We start from the raw sequence: 19,530 nt of genomic DNA, 5'->3' as shown, positions 1-19,530 counted from the left end.
GCTATTCAGCTTTGTCCTCAGACAACTGATATCTATAGGCTGAAGATGAGCTCTGTGTCCTGCAGAGGAACCACTCAGCTGAGCCCTTCCTTGATCAGTCAGATGATTGTGAACATGAGCATCCATGAACTTGAAAACAAATATTTACTGTTTTCAGCCACTGAGTTGTGTATTTAACCAGTTATCAATCATAAATGCATAAAAGCTTACTGATACAATATTTACACCTCTACCTATATTTACACATATTTATTTTTTCTTGAATTGGTGGTACAAATGTGAATATTCAGTAATCAAATTATGAAGTTATTAAAAGAAAATTAAAGACAAAATTAAAACTAATTAGTATTTCAATAAATAAAATTTACCTTATTTATGGAAAAATGTGCATATATGTATATAAGATACATAGAAGTGAATATATATGTTTTTGATAATATGTTGGCTACTATATACATTGAATATATAATATTGAATATATATTTGTATTTAAGTACATTTATTCTATCATATATGCAATATATGCATATTTATAAAATTCTTTCTCTAAATTAAATACATTTAAAATTTTTTGTAACGTTCCATAAAATAATGCTACTCTGAACCACATATAGTTCTTACTCTTGCTACAGAAAATTTCTTTGTAGCCTTTATTTTTAAAATTCTACCAAATGCTAGTCCCTACCTAAAATATTTTTCCAACTCAGTAGAGCTCCAAGAGTAGGACTAGACCAAATTTTGACTAATGTTGAATTCATGGCATCCTATGAAAGTCTCCATTATGTTCATGCCCACAATGATGATATTCCAAATAGAGTTCTCACAACAATGGATGCTGGTTGGAATCACATCAGTGCCATTGTCAAGAAAGCCCTGGAAATGTAAAAACCATAACAATGAGTAAACTGCAAGGGTTACATCTGATGATCACATTGCAATGATAACAGTGTTGGGGTGATCAGACCCAACACCAGGTCATAGCGGTGACAAAGTCCGGCAGAGTCAAAGGATTGAGAAAAAGACAGTTTGAGAGAGAAATGTAGCCACCAGGGACCATCGCTAGTGTATGGAGGCTGCGAAGGTCCCAAGCTCTGGGAGCCCATGCTATTTATTGGTAATCCAACAAAGAAACAGGTGGTGAGAATGTGGAGGTCAAAAGGACACATTGCATTAAGCACATGATTTACACCTATGATGGCTTAGCATTTGCTCTGCTAGTTGAGATAATGGAGAGTAGGTTTTTTTAAGATACAATCGATAAGATAAGATACAATTCAAGATACAATCGATCCTGGGAGAGCAAGGAGCCAGCAAGTGTAGACACATTCCAGAGCCATGAGCCCAGGATTTTATCCAAGCCACAAGGGATTTTATGTCCTGGGTTTAGATTATGGTGCGTCAGGGTAGCCTTCCACCCTTTAGCACAGAGTGTGTTCCAGAGGCCACAAAGGGTTTTAGACCCTGGACCCCAGACATGTTCCAAGACTCTTTTACATGATGTCAGACATGCAAGCCCTGCCTCAGCTTCTCCCGACATTGAGCTTTTCCCAACATAACAGCAATGTAATAATATTGGCTGTTGGTTTTGACAGATCATCAGGCCTGCAAAGAAATGCAACAAAATGATTGCAGACAAAGTGATTCTGTAAGAGCTATGACTAGACATTTCAAATAGGTGCCAAAATTTTAAAAAATGATTTCCCAGTGAATATTAGTTGAAATGCCATTAATGAGCAGGGGGCTTTTAATAATGAGGATGATTCAACACATGGACTTCAGTCAGTCACCTTTCCCAGCTTTCTCAGGTAGTCTCATGAATGAATGGAGGTCCCTGTGGGGACTGAACAGTATGAATTTCAACTAACTGAGACTTAAAGGGCTACTAGCTCTTCTGAACACCCCATTTACCAAGAAGAATGACCCCTCCTGAACCCCTAACATTGTACCACACATGAGGGCTCAGACTAACAGCTGGTGTTGGCTGACACTAGTAGACCTCATGTAAAATGAGGAGGGCACTGGTTATTTTCGTATATATGAATTTGCCTTTATTTTTGGCTATATTTCTGCATAAATATTATTTGAGGATTTTCCAAGTGCTTTCATCAGAGTCAGGAAATTATTCCGTAATATGGCTTTGGATCAAGCAACTTATTAACTTCAAAAAAAGTGAAAAAAGTATAGCTCATGCTCTTGTCATGTGCACAGGTGCAGCTTTCCCTATAGACAGGGAAAAACTCATTATTAGTCAAGCAAAGCTGGCACACAAACCCTTGTGCTAGTGAATTGCTATGCTGTCAGGTGTGGTAGAGGCTCTGAAACACTAACCATGATTGGTGCTTTTACTCCCATAAACAGAATATTTATATCTTGAAAATGAGCTGTAGACTCATCACTGTTATGCCAACTGAACAACTTGAAATACTCTATTTCTATTTAGTCAGGGCTGTGGTTTTCTGGTTGATGGTTCCTAATCTAAAAAGTAGAATCACAATTATTCCATGAAATTGGAAGAAATGATATGATAAGCATGTGACCATTTAGAATTAATGCAATACTGGATAAGTTGTCAACACAGGGTGTTAGAGTATGTGCTGGGGCCATAGATCTAGCCCATATAAAGCAAGAACAAATAAAATTGATTTTACATATTTTAGAGATGAAGTACAGAAAATATGGACTCTAAGGGACCTTCTGGAATGTTTCTATTTATTGCCATTTCCACTGGTAAAACTCAGAGAAGATTTCACCAGTCATCAGGATGAAGTTCTAGGGATCACAGTCATGTGAAGCATTCCCTGCACTTGGATCCCCAGTGAGGCAAAGGGAAGATGAAATGCATAGTGGGATATGGAGGGGTAAACACCAGGGACAGCCTTCTGGTCAGCTTAAACGTTGAAAAGTGTATTTATTTTTTCTCCTTAGTTTTATCACTGAATCAGTTGGATCTAAGAAAAGCGATTATGGCTGGTTAGGCAGAAAGGTGTTTATTATAATGAATTAAATGGACTGAAAACATTTGCAGAAACCAGGGTGGCAGCTCAGGCAACTCCAGATACTCCTTTTGCTATTCCTTGATCCTCTCCCTGCCCCATGTTTTCCACAGTCAAGAAGGACACTCCTATGTTGATAGAAACTTGGCAAGTGAAGTGTGCCCACAGGACGGTGCTGCCTGACTGTGACCCAGACCAGGAAAATGAGCATATTTGAGTGAGACCAGGTACTTCCCCTCCCTCATCTCAACCCAAAAGCACTCTGTAGTAACACAGCTGATGGGCATTCTTCCCCACATCTCTGACTTAGGAAACCAAGGACATGAGGAGTAGCCTTTCCAGACTCTACCATAGAGAAAGTATTGCCAGAAACTAGAGAATAAAATAAACATGAAAGAAGCTGGTGATAATAACTAAATGTGTCATGTATATATGTATTTTAAATAAGTTAATCTTTTCTACATACCCTTTCTTTAAAAAAAATTCAAAGTGCTATTTTTAGCCACCTTTGCAATTTAGGCCAAAAATTAAATAAGTAGACACATTAATGACTCATGAGAGAAGAATATTTTTTCCTAGAAGGTGTTGGTCTGAACAGATTGGGGTTTCTCCCACATTCTGGGGAGCACAATGTTATGTGGGTACCATGATTTTCTTTGTAAAGGAAATCTTTATGTTGGGTTGTAGCATGTTGCTGTTGATACTAGTAATGCCTGGAAATTCAAGTGTAGAAAGATGTGTATTTATGATAGAAAGCCACAGGGTGGACTTGGGCAGAAATAACCCTGTACCCGTGAAAACAGATGAATCTTCATGAGACTGAAATGAAGATGTCATCAACACAGGCAGGTCTGCAGAGAGAGGGGTCAGATCTCCAGTAGTTGATTAGTAGAGCTGCTGCCCTTCTGGGGGCAATAGTGAGAAGAGCTGCTCTCTTTTCTGCAGGAGACACCTTGAATGTTGAGTCACAGGCAGCAGGAGCTCCTCCCCAGCCTGCGCCAGAAGTACCATTCTTGGAATTGTTCCAGAGGCTTTGCCTGGAGCCTGTTCCTTAAGGCTTTTCAACACTTTGCAAAGAATTTAATATCCTCTAGTAAATCCTTTTATGCTTCATGGATTTGACATTTGCAACAGGGAATATACACCGTTTACAGTGACATCATTCACAGCCTCTTTTTTTCTGGCTAAATATAATGCTTTCCAGGTGGATCTACCAGAGGAAGCCAATGTGAACAACAATCCATGTGAACAACAATCCACCAAAAATGCAAGACAAATAAGCTCGGGAAAGCCACTGGGTTCTCATGTAGCTGCACTGTCCCCTGGTACAAAATGGGAGAGTGTAAAATTCTTAGCTCCACCATCAGAGAGATGGCCTAGTGTGACCTTCTCAGCATAGTAAGTCAGTATTTATAGACATTTAAATACTAACACCTTTAACACCATAATACAAGCAAAAGTAGAAAAGAAAATAAATTGGACTACATAAAAATGTAAAATGGGCATCAAAAAACATAGCACAGTGAAAATGCAACATGTGGTATAGAAGAAAATATTTGTAAATCGTATCCCTGTTAAAGGGTTAATAATAGCTACTATATAAAAATAAGTCCTATATGTCAACATTAAAATAAAATACCTGATTAAAAATGAGAAAAGTACATGAATTGACATTTCTCTGAAGAATATTCTTTAGAGATAATTAGATAACTAGCATAGGAAAAGATACTTAACATTATTAATCCTTAGAAAAATAAAAACAAAACGCACCTCACACCTATCAGGACTTTTTTTTCTTCCGATAGAAAATGACAAGTCTTGGTGAGAATTTAGGGAATTGGAGCTCCCGTGGACACTGCTGTGGTTATATAAATGGCTCACCTGCTGTGGGAAACCAGATGGAGATTCCTCAAAAATTAATAATGGAAATAATACGTAATTCAGCAATTCCACTTTTGGACATATATCTAAGTAATTAAAGACATAAGCTTGAGGAGATATTTGTATACCCACATTCAGAACCGAATTATTCACAAGAGTCCAAAGCTAGAAGCAACTCAAATGTTCACAAAGGAGGGAACTGGTAACCCAAATGTGGTATATACATACAATAGCATATTATTTAGCTTTTAAAAGGGAAATTCTGATACATGCTACAACATGGATGAAACTAGACAACATTACACTAAGTGAAATAATCCAGTCACAAAATGATTACTGAGTTGTGATTTCACTTTGGTATTTGCAGAACAGTTTCCATTTGTCTAGAATCAACCCAAGCCTCTTCCCTTTCTTGCTTGTAGTTTTCTGGAATAACTGTAGAGTGTTCTGGAAATGTAGCATCCTGAGATCGGGCATGATTGACCAGAACAGCCTGGGTTCCGTTTCTGTCCCTACTAGAAACAGGAAATACTTCAACACTGTAGCCCAGTGTGTCATGTGATTCTAAGACACAAAACCCAGGGTGGGCTGCATTCCAGGGTCCCTCAGCTGCAGTCCTTGTGGGGTATGCGTGGTCTAGAGTCGATCAGGCCCTGGCAGCTTTGTGCTTTCTCTGACTGACTCTCAGTAGCTAGTATTCCACTTCATGTAACTGGTTGTCCATGGGAATTGTGTCTCACTAGATTTGGGTAAGTTGGCAACCAGTGCACAGCAGACATTCTTGGCAAAATTTGTGCAGTGAGAGGTTGGATTCAAGAGAACCATGGCTTATTGGTGAAGCTGGAGGAACAATACTCTCCAGTACCTGGCCCAGGACAGAGACATCAGCCTGGGGATGCAAGGCCTGGACATGCAAATGGATGTTTAATGAGGAGGGAGGATAAATGGGACATGGTGAGGGGCAGCGTTTGATGTGGCAGCGAGTCAGTGGAACAGCAGAGAAGCCAAACAGCAAGAGATAGCAAGAGCTGGTATTTTGTTAGAAGATGGACATAGCGATCAGCAATGGGCAAGACAGTTATTGGAGACATGGCAAACGGCGACCAGTGAGAGAGGGCGAGATGGTGATCAGCGCTACAGCTATCAAAGCTACAGAGTTGCTAACATTGCAGAGCAGTTAACACTGGCCAAAGGCTGTTTTAAGAGCCATCACCTTTCCTGACAGGCGGTGGAGCCAAGCAGATGGGCAAGTGGCCACAGAGCCACTGCGTCATGCAGGCCAGCCGCTCCGTGCACCAGTTCCCCCACGGGAGCCCAACCCACCCAAGCTGGGGACCCTGGAGAGATCTTCACACAGGCCCCACGTTAGAGACTGCTTGGCACCATTTTGGCTCCTGCACACCTGTAAGGGTCCCCTCTGCCCACCGCCCCTATATCGGATGATCCAGGGAATCAGGCCTTTGGCTAGATAGTCCATTTGAAGTCCCCCATAGCACACCTGACGACATCCTCGTTGCTCCTTCCCTTAGTCATTTTTCCTCGAATGTCATTTTATTTATCCATCAGTCATTTTTCCTCGAATGTCATTTTATTTATCCATCAGTCATTTTATCTTATTTTCTGCCCCGATAGATGTGTTTGCTTTGCAGTTTTGGCTTTGGCTCGCTGCTAATTATGTTTGTGCAATTGTTTAAGGCAGGACACTTGGTTGTAAGAATTCTCCCGTTCTGTTGACTCTAAGAAGTCAGAGTCACATTGTTCTATGGCCCCAACCAGGCCTTTGGGGCTCACTGTTGGCCACCCCACTGAGGCTCCAGGATTTCCTGCACTCATCAGCCCCTGGATATTCCAGGGCTTCCTGGTATTTGGTGTGGGGACACTCCTAGGCTGATACTCGGGTACTCTGGGTATTCAGCATTTGGTATTGTTGGCCATTCCCTGGATGCTCCAGGGTTTTCAGCATTGACATTCCTCCTAGGATTGTGGATTGGAGCCTCACCCTATGGGAATCTTGGTTTGCCTTTTCTTGTTTTCTGCCCTAAAGGTATCATTTTCCATAACGGCACTTTGTTTTCTTGTTGTCACTTTATTTACACTTTTTTCTTCTACATTTTATTTAATAAAAATACTGCTTTAAGGCCGAGCATGGTGTCTCACGCCTATAATCCCAGCACTTTAGGAGGCAAGGTGGGCGGATCATTTGAGGTCAGGAGTTCAAGACCAACCTGACCGACACAGCGAAACCTGTCTCTACTAAAAATACGAAAAAATGAGCTGGACATGATGGTACATGCATGTAATCCCAGCTACTTGGGAGGCTGAGACACAAGAATTGCTTGAACCCAGGAGCCGAAGGTTGCAGTGAGCTGAGATCGCACCACTCTATTCCAGCCTGGGTAAAAGAGTGACACCTTCTCTCAAAAAATAATAGCAATAAATAAAAATTAAAATATAAAAATAGTGCTTTAGTCATATTTTGTTCACTAACAAATGCTTACAGTCCACTTTCATAACGTCTTGCTACTCTTCCTACACTTGTTATGCAGGAAGTGGAAATCTGAGATGAGAACAATGATGGCCCAGTCACTTTCTAAAAAATGGTCTGCATATTGAAACTGAGTTTTCTTAAGTTACTGATTTCCTAAATTATAGAAAATTTTGTTTTTGAGACTGGGTACGGTGGCTCACGCCTGCATCCCAGCACTTTGGCAGGCCGAGGAGGGTGGATCATTTGGGGTCAGGAGTACAAGACCAGCCTGGCCAACATGGTAAAACCCCATCTCTACTAAAAATACAAAAATTAGCCAGGCTCAGTGGTATGTACCTGTAATCTTAGCTATTCGGGAGGCTGAGGCAGGAGAACGGCTGAAACCCGGGAGGTGGAGGTTGTGGTGAGCCAAGATTGCGCCACCGCACTCCAGCCTGGGTGACAGAGCAAGATTCTATCTTGGGGCAAAAAAAAAAAAAGTAAAACAGAAAATTTTGCCTTTGATTTGATAACAAGTTTCTTTTAAAACTTCTGACATTCGTGTCTTAGAGATTCAACTGTTGTGTTTTGCTGCTTTCAGCTTGTTCTTCCTTTAAAAAGGCCTGGGATCATTGCTGTCTCCTTTTGCTTCTTCATCAGCTGCTGTGACTTTTTCACCTCCATTCTGACTGTTGTTGCAGCCTTATGCTAAAGAGTTTTGTCTTAGAGTCTGTGGAAGCAATGTTTTCCCCCAACATAGTATTATTCTAGGTACTTGGTTTTTTAACATATATAACCTTATTTGGGGCTTTCTTTTTTATTTTATACAGCTTTAAAATATATATATATTCTTCTTTGAGTTGGAGTCTCACTCTGTCACCCAGGCTGCAGTGCAGTGGTGCCACCTTGGTTCACTGCAACCTCCGCTTCCTGGGTTCAAGCGATTCTCCTGCCTCAGCCTACCTACCGAGTAGCTGGGACTACAGGCACGTGCCACCACACCCAGCTAATTTTTTTTTATTTTTAGTAGAGATGGGGTTTCACTGTGTTAGCCAGGATAGCCTCTATCTCCTGACCTCATGATTTCCCTGCTTAAGGGCTAATGAGTGCCCCCAACCTCCATATTGTCTGCCTAAACTATGTAATTGGCTGTAAATTTTTTATTCCAAACCCCTTGGCCAAAGGAACTACCAAAGAAACGTAAAAAATCTAATTAAGGCCATGTGGAAAACAGGGAGTCAGACACACCTTGCTCAACCCTATTCGAAATGTAGGCCAGATTCAAAAGGCCTTTTTAAAATTATGAAAATAAAATAGTGCCCCTTTTACACAAAAGAAAATAGTAGCTCCTCTGTTTAACCAGAAGACTTAGTCTTACTAAAAACTTAAAAAGAAAGAACTGGCTGGGTGCAATGGCTCACGCCTGTAACCTCAACACTTTGGGAGACTGAGGTGGGTGGATCACGTGAGGCCAGGAGTTCAAAACCAGCCTTGCCAACATAGAAAAACCACATCTCTACTAAAATTACAAAAAATTACCTGGGTATCTAGGTACATGCCTGTAATCCCAGCCACTCAGAAGGCTGAGGCATGAAAATAGCTTGAAACCAGGAGGCAGAGGTTGCAGTGAGCCCAGCCAAGATTGTGTCACTGCACTCCAGCCTGGGCAACAAGAGCGAGACTCTCTCTCAAAAAAAAACAACAACGAAGTGTTCCCCCAAGAATCAATAATAACCAGAATGAAGGGGCCCTTATCAGATATTCTTAATTACTCTAACTACTGTTAGGCTTCAGGAAGCCACTAGTTGGGTACAGCTGTCCAGGATTAAACCTGTTCTTATGAGATCCTGCAGGCATAAAAGGTGGACACCACAACCTCCATTTATAAAACGTAGAAAACTTAAGGCTGTTGTTTTGCAAACACATAGATTAATAATGTGGTTCTGTGGGTGGACGTAGGAGCATTAATTTTTCTCTCTCTTCCAATTATAATTTTCTTGTTTAACCTCCTAGTAAAGTTCGTATCTTCTAAATTTCTAAATTTCATGTAAAGATGATACGGTCTGTCAAAATCTTCCAATCCATTCTGTCTTCTGTCCCCACAAATGAAAGCATCCTGCCATCGGGTCCCTTGGTTCAGGTACCAAAGATTTTTACTCCTCAAATGCTAGGGAAGGCCTGCACCCATAAAGTCAGCAGGAAGCACTTACGGAAAATGGACTCTGCTCTTCTGCAGTCCCCTTAAGATTAAGGAGGAGTATCTAATCTCTGAGGGGCAATGAGATAGGAGGTGGATGGGACTCAACCCGGGACCAGATTGAAGACTAGCTGACACAAGGAAGAGACACAGGAAGCACCTGTCCATAAGACATGCCCACCAGGGCCAAATCAGTTTACCATTGCCATGGCAACACCTGAAAGTTAATGTCCATCTTCTAGCTACTTCTGAATAACCCACTCCTTAACTAGCATGTCATTAAAAGAGGGGATAAATATGAGTGTGAAACTGCCCCTGCGCTGCTGCTCCTGGCACACTGCCTGTGGGGAGCTCCGCTCCACGAGAGCAGTCACAGAGCTGTAACCGCCACCTCGGTAAAGCCGTTTCCTTCCACCACCCACTTACGCTGCGCTCCTTCCTGAGTGAGGCCAAGAATCTGCCCTGCACCACTTTTGTCAAGTTAGTTGTCAAAAACTACTCATAACATCCTCTCTTTAATTATTTTACTCTTATAGGCTGTGTAATGACTTTCTCCTTTCCATGTACCATATTGTGTTTTGTGTCCTTTTTCTTTCCCTCTTCTTTATACACCCTTCATCAAGTAGTCACAGGCTTCAATTCAGTTCTTTCTTGTGGTAGTATGGCTCATGAGAAACGCTGATTCTTCTGGGTATGAGGCCATTCACCATTTTCATATGTAACACTGTAAAAATACTGTGACACGAGCCTCCACTTCACAAACTGACCACTGTCAAGCATCATCTCCCAACCAATAGAAATTTTTTGTTCCTCACTAGTTCACATAGGAGTAGAAATCTCAAGTTTAAAGTGTGGATTTGCACTTTACCACTTGGTGTATTCAAGAAGATGAATAATATTAATACATTAGTAGGTCCGGGCACAGTGGCTCAAGCCTGTAATCCCAGCACATTGGGAGGCTGAGGCAGGCAGATCACCTGAGGTCAGGAGTTTGAGATCAGCCTGGTCAACATGGCGAAACTCCATCTCTACTAAAAATACAAAAATTAGCCAGGTGTGGTAGCACATGCCCGTAATCCCAGCTACTTGGGAGGCTGAAGCAGGAGAATGGTTTGAACCAGGGAGACGGAGGTTGCAGTGAGCCAAGATCATGCCACTGTACTCCAGCCTGGGTGACAGAGCAATACTCTATCTCAAAAACAACAAAAAAAATCAGTAGCTTTGAATTTTAAACATCCTTTTCACAAGAAACTCATCATTCTTTCTGTCTAAAATAACGTTCTGATTCTTTCAGGAATGAGCCTGGTTTGATGCCTCTCTCCCTAACGTGATAGAAGTGTGGCATAAATCTATGAAAAACCCCATTTCCCTTTGTCTACAAGAACTACCTTTGATTGAAAACTTCTTCCCTTGCTCTAGTGCTTTCTTCTACACCCAGCTCTACCTAATCTGTGACACAAAACAATACTTGTCAGGAAAGATTCTGGAAAGAGCAAAAGACTTCTGAGAGGTATCAGAGATTCCTGCAACACCATCTGTCCATCTGTAGAGGGGCTTGTGAGTATGAGGCAGAGCAGAGCTTGTAAATCTACCTGCTTTCACTCCCACTGTATTTCCTAACAACAGCAACCACAGCAACAGCCATAACATCACAGGACAAACGTCTACTACTTCCAAGGCTTTTATCTCAGTAAATCTTCTCTCCCTCTATCTCAGGCAGCTAGAAGATTTGATACTCATACAAATAGTACTGTAGCTTTTTGTTCATAATTGGAAAAGCAGACAAGACACAATGTAACACAGGCATTCCTTAAACCAGGTACCATTCAGTTTTGGATCATCACTGCACACATATACCCAGCATACGTCTAATATATGTGTACAAATCCATGAAGCAAGAGTTACAATAGCTGGCGTTTTCTATTGTGTTGTATTTTCCTCTTATGTCATCTTCTCCTTTTTGTCATTAAAAAAAATCTGTTCAAGTCAGTCTAAATTCATTATTGAATCACAAGTAGATAAAATCATTTATTTGATAACATCTTGACCCAATGAATATGTTTCTTTGCAAGACGGAGTCCTCATTTCCAAGACAGCAAGCCTGACATAATTATACTGGAGCAAGCCCACAAGTAATGATGGTAGCTTTGCCTTATTGTCAGCCCTGGGGCAAGAATTAGACAAAAGATAACAAGGTAGGATAAAGATTACATAAGAAAGAAGGACAGCAACAGGACATGGTTACCTTTTATAGGGTAACATTTTGATAATGGATGATAAGTAGTAATGCCTTAGACAGGGATGGGTGGGAACTATTGAAGGTCTGAGTACTTTAGCACAGATTAAGAACAAATCATTCGGATTTTAAGAGTGTGTACAGTTAGTGAAGGAAAAGCCCTAGAATTTAATTTCTGGATAAAACATTCTTAGATTATATTGAAGAATACTGTCCATACTAAGTAAGTGTATTTATGATAATGGTGATGATTGTAGTGCTGAATATTTAAACAATAAAAACAAAATAAATTGTCACATGCATAACGTCCTGAATACTATTGTAAATATTTTATCTTATTTTATTTAAACTGTCAACCACACTGTAAGGTAGGCACAATCATTGTCACAGTTACACAGATAGGGAAACTGAGAAACAGAGAAGTTGAGTTGCTTGATTAATTTCAAGCAATCGGCAAGCCATGGAGCATCTATGTCAGGGCCTGCCAGGACATGGGACTGTAAACAGAAGTTTTAACTTTTTAACTCAAAGAGGGTATGTGTTTGGGTTAATGGAAAGCATCAGGACCCTCAGAAAACATTATTAACAAGCAAATGAAAGGTGTATCTGGAAGATTAAGTTCTACCAGAGTCTTCATTTCAACGGATCCAATAGTGGACTTAGGGAGATGACTGGGCATATTGAGGATAGGACGAGAGAAATGAAAACACAGCCTTTTATATTATTCTTAACAGGCTTGTACCAAATATCCCCTGGGTGAATTTGGGTGACTGAAGAGAAGAAAGACACAGGAGTGAAATTCTGTGAGCACAAGGAATGTGCTGGATCACACAGCCCAAGCAACAGAGCCACCTGTATCAGAACCCGAACTTGCGACAGAACTTCTCATTCTCTGAGTCCACTCCAAACAGACAGCCTTGCAAATAGGCTGATAAACAAGATGGTGTAGTAGACCCAAGCGTGGAATGTGTTGTGATGGAACTACCGGGTGGGCTTGCCAACACTGTGGTTTGTTCTCATTGGTTGGAGGTGCAAGACAAAATTATTTTCCCTTCCTTTGAAAGGAATGACCAGCATGACTCACTCCCCTTCTCTAAATCCCTGATATCTTCCCCAATGAGACAGGCCCTTGAATTTGTAGCGATGAATCTTAGCTCCTGTTCCTCAGGTGTCTTCAATGTATATTGAGAATCCATATGATTTTCTGCTTATTGCATGATCTCATCAACATAGTGCTGTATGGGGTGATGCTTTGTGAAAGGTCCTCAGGATCAATGTTTCTTCGGCCTACATTGTGACAGAGAGCAGGAGGGTTGTTAATGTAGCCCTGGGCCGAGACTGAGGATGTGAGCTGCTGTTCACCCCAGATGACTGCAGAGCCTCCCCCAGACTGCGATGGACTCTGTCTTCACTCTGTGACTAGGCCCTGGGTCTGGTCAAGCCCTGCCGGAACCTCAACCGGGCTCATCGGCAGGTGCCAGCAGAGGGCGCATCTCAGACTCACGGAAGGGGTGGGAGGGCGATCTCCTGGCAACAGTGATGTCTGTGTATTTAAACCAATAGGACATCGTCATAATTTGTATGTATCCCTCCTCTCACATCTAAAGTGGTCCTGCCTCTCAGTATCTGTAAGAGGTTTTTTCTCTGAGATGTGGCTTAAGCAAAACTTACAAGTCAAAAGCAGCAAGATGTCCCCATAACAACTCCTGGGGTTTCTGCTCCTCTGTGTTCCAGGTGAGAATATGTGGACAAAGCTAAAAGTGAGACAACTATTTCAATCAGTGATTTTTTTTTTCATTAGGAACACTGCCTCTTATGAAATTTAGTGTGCTTTTTAAATGTGAATTTATAAAAAGCAATGCATATTCTTCCTGCTTGTTTAACTAGATTAGTGGTGATTTTGATATACGTATAGTTATGTTCTGCTAATATGCCCATTCTTGATTTGAAATCAAGAATCCTCAGTTCTTCAATGAGAAATTCTTCACCAAAGGTTGAGTGTACCAAGGCACTCCCAAGCAAGAGAATGTAGCTTTGGGAGCTCAAAGAAAGTGATAAAACTAAAAGGGCATTTTGTTTCCTATCTTGCTTGACATAGGAAGTACAGGAGGATCACCCTTGATCCTTAGAGTGAATTTCTGTTCTGCACGTCAGAAACACTGTTTGTCTCCTCTTTCATTCTTATCCAAAATCCAAACTGCAGTTTGAACATTTTTTTTTTAATTTCACCATACTTAATTTTGAGACCAGTATCCTACTGTTAATATTTGTTGATTCTAACGCAAACTAAGTTCATTTGCTTGACTTTGTTTGCTGTGCACTTATTTATGCATTCAAAAATAGCTTTGGGGATACAATCTAGTCATTAGCGATGCAGACTGACGTCACAGTAAATGACATTTAAATTAATGATTTTCATCATATTTGGTCACAAAACGTTATATCAGTTTTCATTCAATTTTTTTTATACCACACATATTTTACCCCAAGGTGAAAAAATATGATATGAAATAATATGTCTACATTTTGGTTTCAGGCAGACACAGTCATGAGTTCCCTTCACATGATGTTCCAAGTTGGAAAACACGATGTGGAGAAAGTTGAATTGTGTGCCCGTTGGGTTAAACCCAAACATCAAGGCATGGGCAGATTAAGGTCTGCTTTCTCTGCTTTCAAGATGATGCCTGGATCATTGAGTCTTTCAAAGGAAGGAAGGCCATGTCTTAACATGACAGAGGAGCAGAAGAGAGAGAGATCCCAGCCCTGTAATCCCTGTTTCTTGTGTCAATAATGTATTCCACTAGAGGGCTCCACTCTCATGACCTAAACACATCCCAATAGGCCCCACCTGGCAATACCATTACACTGAGAATTAACTTGACAACAGATGGATTCTGGAGGACACAGTGAAACCATAAAACTTTCCTAAAAGATACACATTCCAGGCCATCTGGCCAGCAATGCATGCAGGCAGAGTTCTCTGCCCAAGATCATATAGAACATAACACATATATATGGCCAGTGGAAGTCAGCAGAGGTACAACAAAAGGAAAGCATTAGATTACAGATAGGGACTGCTACATTCATCATGGAACAGTTAACCCTTGAATAACCTGGGTTTGAAATTTTCAGATCCACGTATATTTTCTTCTGTGTGTGTCACCTGTAAGCCAGCATTTAATAAGTAGTAAATACATTTTCTCATTTTTATGATCTTCTTAATAACATTTTTTCCTTTAGCACATTTTATTAGAAGAATACAGATTATAATATATCAACTAGTTATTTTATCACTAAGGCTTCCAGTCCAAAGTGAGTTATTAGTACTTAAGTTAAGCATGAAAAATTTCTACACAGGTTTTCATCTGCAACAGTGATCAGTGCCGCAACCTCTACGTTGTTCAGGGGTCAGCTGCTCTTTCAGTCTATAGCTGCATCTCTCTGGAACAGGATCTTGGCAGTGATTGCAAGTAAAGGAATCCAGGAAATAACATCTCAAACTATGCTGCATTGGTATGATGATTATGTAAAGCCAAAGGCATTTAGAAAGCAGCAAATGCACAAATAGGCTTTTCCTAAATATCCCTTATCTGCCTAAAAGCAGATTCTCCAGAAGGAAACCAATTGTCAAGAAAACTCATCCTGGGAATTTTTATATCTGGAAAGATGAACACAAAACAGGAATCAAAATAAAAGAGACTGGAAGTTGATGCTTTATCCAGAAAGGCTATTACATGTTCTTTTGAGAATGCAATTCTATGCTCATCTATTCTCTCCAGGTTGCCTACACTTCTGATTTCCCTCTTCCCTAGAAAGGAAATATGAACTGGATCCCACTAAGTAATCTGGGTAATCACCCTGGAATGGTATCCGATTGCACTTTAAGTGAATTTTGTTTGCCTTTTCTCTTATTAATCTTCTTTTTGTCCATTCATTTTCAGCAAATATTTAGAGGACAGATGGAGCTTTCTTCCTTTCTCCCAATATAAGCAAGTTCCCTTAAAATTCAGGCTGCTTACAAAGCAGCAGGAAGGTTTGTACACAGGCTACAGCACTGTGATTTGACTCCCCTAGTCAGGCATCAATAAACTTTTGTACAGCCCTAGGCTGTAGGCCACTGATGCTGATATCGTTGGATCCACTTCCCCTGCTACTGAGCCAGGATGGGACATTTTAGGGCACATTACAAATGTGAGATATCATAAGTGCAAATCTGTGTCCAGTTTCATTTGGATCCAATTGTTTTTTCCATGTACACAGGATAGGTAGTTGCTTAATAGGAGATTGAGTATGTTTTTCCTAAAGATGTTAACAGGGAGGCTGGTATCTCGGCCAGGATGATGTCCTAAATCACTGATAAAAAGTAATAGAAGAAAGTGTCATTGATGGTGCATGGCAGGGACATGCTCCATGCAGTGGTCACCCTCACTGAGAGGAATGAACTTTGGGAAACAATACTCAGTGGCAGAAAAGAAGGTAGACTATGAAGGTGCCCAAAACAAGAATAAGGTGCAGCCCATTTAGTCTCTGGGTATTACAGAGACCTGCAGCTCTTGATAATGGTGGATCTGTGAGTGCTGCACGCATTGAGGAAACACGGATTCATCTGTATATATCTGTAGTAAATTGCTTCAGCTAATACTGGTAAAAACAATGCCCTAACATCATTACCTAATACTTACAAATATATATGGCATTGTGTTGATAAATTTTATTTTTAATTTTTTAGAAAGGAACAATGTTAAACTCACAGAAATGTTAAAAGTATAGGACAACGTACCTCCTTCCCTATCTCGAATTATATGAGACTTTTGAAGACCTGAGAATCCTGTCTAGCATTTTACTATGTGTTTCCTACAAACAAGAATATTCTCCTAAATAATCCCCATACACCAATGAAATACATTACTCCATTGACTCCTGGGGAATATTTCAAATTGTCAGAAAAAAACTAAAAAATGTTTCTCATGACAAAATAGTCCCCAGTAGAAACACATTCTCTGCAGACAAATTTATGCTATCCCGGTCTTACTTGGGACACCTGGGGACACTGAGCCAGTGCTTAGCTAGTGAGATGAGCCAACCCTGCAGATGTGCCCAGCCTACCCTGTCTTCTTCTCATTTGCATATTCCCAGAGCACATCCTCCTGCCCTGAAGATTTATTAATAGGCTGGACACACTTCGTGCAGGAGTCAGACCCAGTCAGGACACAGCATGGACATGAGGGTCCCCGCTCAGTTCCTGGGGCTCCTGCTGCTCTGGCTCCCAGGTAAGGAAGGAGAACACTAACGGTTTACTCAGCCCAGTGTGCTCAGTACTGCCTGGCTATTCAAGAAAGTCTTCCTATAATATGATCAATAGTATGAATATTTGCTTTTGTGTTTCCAATCTCAGGTGCCAGATGTGACATCCAGATGACCCAGTCTCCATCCTCCCTGTCTGCATCTGTAGGAGACACAGTCACCATCACTTGCCGGCGAGTCAGGGTATTAGCAGCTGGTTAGCCTGGTATCAGCAGAAACCAGGGAAAGCCCCTAAGCTCCTGATCTATAAGGCATCCAGTTTGCAAAGTGGGGTCCCATCAAGGTTCAGCGGCAGTGGATCTGGGACAGATTTCACTCTCACCATCAGCAGCCTGCAGCCTGAAGATTTTGCAACTTATTACTGTCAACAGTGTTACAATACCCCTCCCACAGTGTTACACACCCGAACATAAACCCCCAGGGAAGCAGATGTGTGAGGCTGGGCTGCCCCAGCTGCTCCTCTTGATGCCTCCATGGGCTGAGAGTGTTCCTCAGATGCAGCCACACTCTGATGGTGTTGGTAGAGGGGGACATGAAGTCATGTCTGCACCATAATACTTTTTGCTTTCTCAGCCCCATCTGCACAGCCATAACAAAGACTCTCCTATTTTAATAAAGACAGAGATGCTTACACCTGAGGAGTCTAGTTTATAGCTTCAGTTGGAATTCATATAACAGAGAAGAAGCCAAAATAGATGTTCTAAGCAGGAATTGTCTTAATATGGAGAATTAGAGTCTAAAGTACTGAAGTCTAAATAACATGTAGAGATGAATCTCTAAGTTTAATGTTTTATTTGCAAAGGAATATTTGCCAAATGGGGCATACAGGAAAACTCAGTGGTCTTCAATATGTTGGAAGAACAAAGAGAAGGTTAGAGTTTTATGAAAAAGGGAAAATATTACCTATAGCTCTTTGAGAAAGTTCATTGGCACTAGGAAGGGTTTGGAGCTGGCAAGCTCAGACTGGTAAGCAGTGGTGGACATAGTGAATTTTAGAATTATATCAAGTTATCTCAGAAGTTGTGGGTAAATGTGATTTCAAGGAACAAGAAGCCAAAGCAGGGAAGCTTGAAGAGAATTCTGTTATTGAAATGCCAAGGATTCGGTGTAGATCCTGCTGCTCACCACACAGAAAAAAAAATCACTAAGACAGCAAATATTACCAAGAACAGGTTTTAATCAGGTGCTGCAGCTGAGGAGATGGGACACCATTCACAAATGTATCTCCCTGACCAACTAAAGTTAGGGGTTTAGATAGCAGGGAAGAAATGTGAGAAAACAGGAATTAGAGAGGGGTAATGAAGATAATCTGGTCAACAGGAAGCAGGAGGTCAGTTAGTCAATCGTAATGGGTGTTTTGCGATAGTGTGTTTTGTGTCCTTTCTCTTTGCCTCTTTTTTTTTTTTTTTTTTTTTTTTTTTGAGACAGAGCCTACTTTTGTCACCCAGGCTGGAGTGCAGTGGTGCAATCTTGGCTCACTGCAACCTCTGACTCCCAGATTCATGCCATTCTCCTGCCTCAGCCTCCTGAGTAGCTGGGACTGTACCACGCCTGACTAATTTTTCTGTATTTTTAGTAGAGATGGGGTTTCCATGTTAGCCAGGATGGTCTTGATCTCCTGACCTCATGATCCGCCCTCCTCAGCCTCCCAAGTCTTTCCCTATTCTTTATGACACTTCATCAAGTAGTCACAGGTTTCAATTCAATTCTTTCTTGGTGGTAGTAATACGGCTCATTAAAAAAAGCTAATTTTTCTGGGTATGAAGCCATTCACCATTTTCATATATAACACTGTAGAAAGTACTGTCATATAAGCCTCCACTTCACAAACTGACCACTGTCAAACATCATCTCCCAACCAATACAGAATTTTTTTGTTCCTCACTAGTATGATTCACATAGGAGTAGAAATCTCAAGTTTAAAGTGTGGATTTGCACTTTACCACGTGGTGTATTCAAGAAGATGAATGATCTTAATACATCAGTAGGGCTGGACACAGTGGCTCAAGCCTGTAACAACAGCACGTTGGGAAGCCGAGGCAGGCAGATCACCTGAGGTCAGGAGTTTGGGACTAGACTGGCCAACATGGCTAAACCCCATCTCTACTAAAAATATGAAAATAAGCTGGGTATGTTGGCACACACCTGTAATCCCAGCTACTTGGGAGGCAGAGGCAGGAGAATTGCTTTAAACAGAGAGATGGCAGTTGCAGTGAGCCAAGATCGTGTCACTGAACTCCAGCCTGGGTGACAGAGTGAGACTCGATCAAAAAAAAAGTCAGTAGCTTTGAATTTTAAACATCTATTTGACAAGAAATTCACAGTATTTTCTCTTTTAGAAAATGTAATAATTCTTTCAGGAATGAGCCTGATTTGATGTCTCTCTCCCCAACATCATAGAAGTGTGGCATAAATCTATGAAAAATTCCATTTCCCTGTCCCTACAATAACT

At 41.0% G+C, this 19,530-nt stretch overlaps 1 protein-coding gene across 8 annotated transcripts in view; it reads left to right on the top strand.

The window, feature by feature from the left end:
• LOC126934450 (immunoglobulin kappa light chain) overlaps window positions 1-19,530 on the top strand; it is a 246,297-nt gene that overhangs the window by 19,598 nt on the left and 207,169 nt on the right. The window contains exon 3 of one of the 8 annotated variants that reach the window (XM_050755256.1): window positions 17,362-17,450. The exons of the other annotated variants lie outside the window; for them this stretch is intronic. Coding sequence (XP_050611213.1) covers window positions 17,362-17,450 — 89 coding nt within the window. The remainder of the gene's footprint in view (window positions 1-17,361; window positions 17,451-19,530) is intronic. 8 annotated transcript variants of the gene reach the window in all.

The sequence above is a fragment of the Macaca thibetana genome, chromosome 13, assembly GCF_024542745.1.
Source record: "Macaca thibetana thibetana isolate TM-01 chromosome 13, ASM2454274v1, whole genome shotgun sequence".
NCBI lineage: Eukaryota > Metazoa > Chordata > Mammalia > Primates > Cercopithecidae > Macaca > Macaca thibetana.
This window is presented reverse-complemented; position numbering and strand designations above follow the sequence as displayed.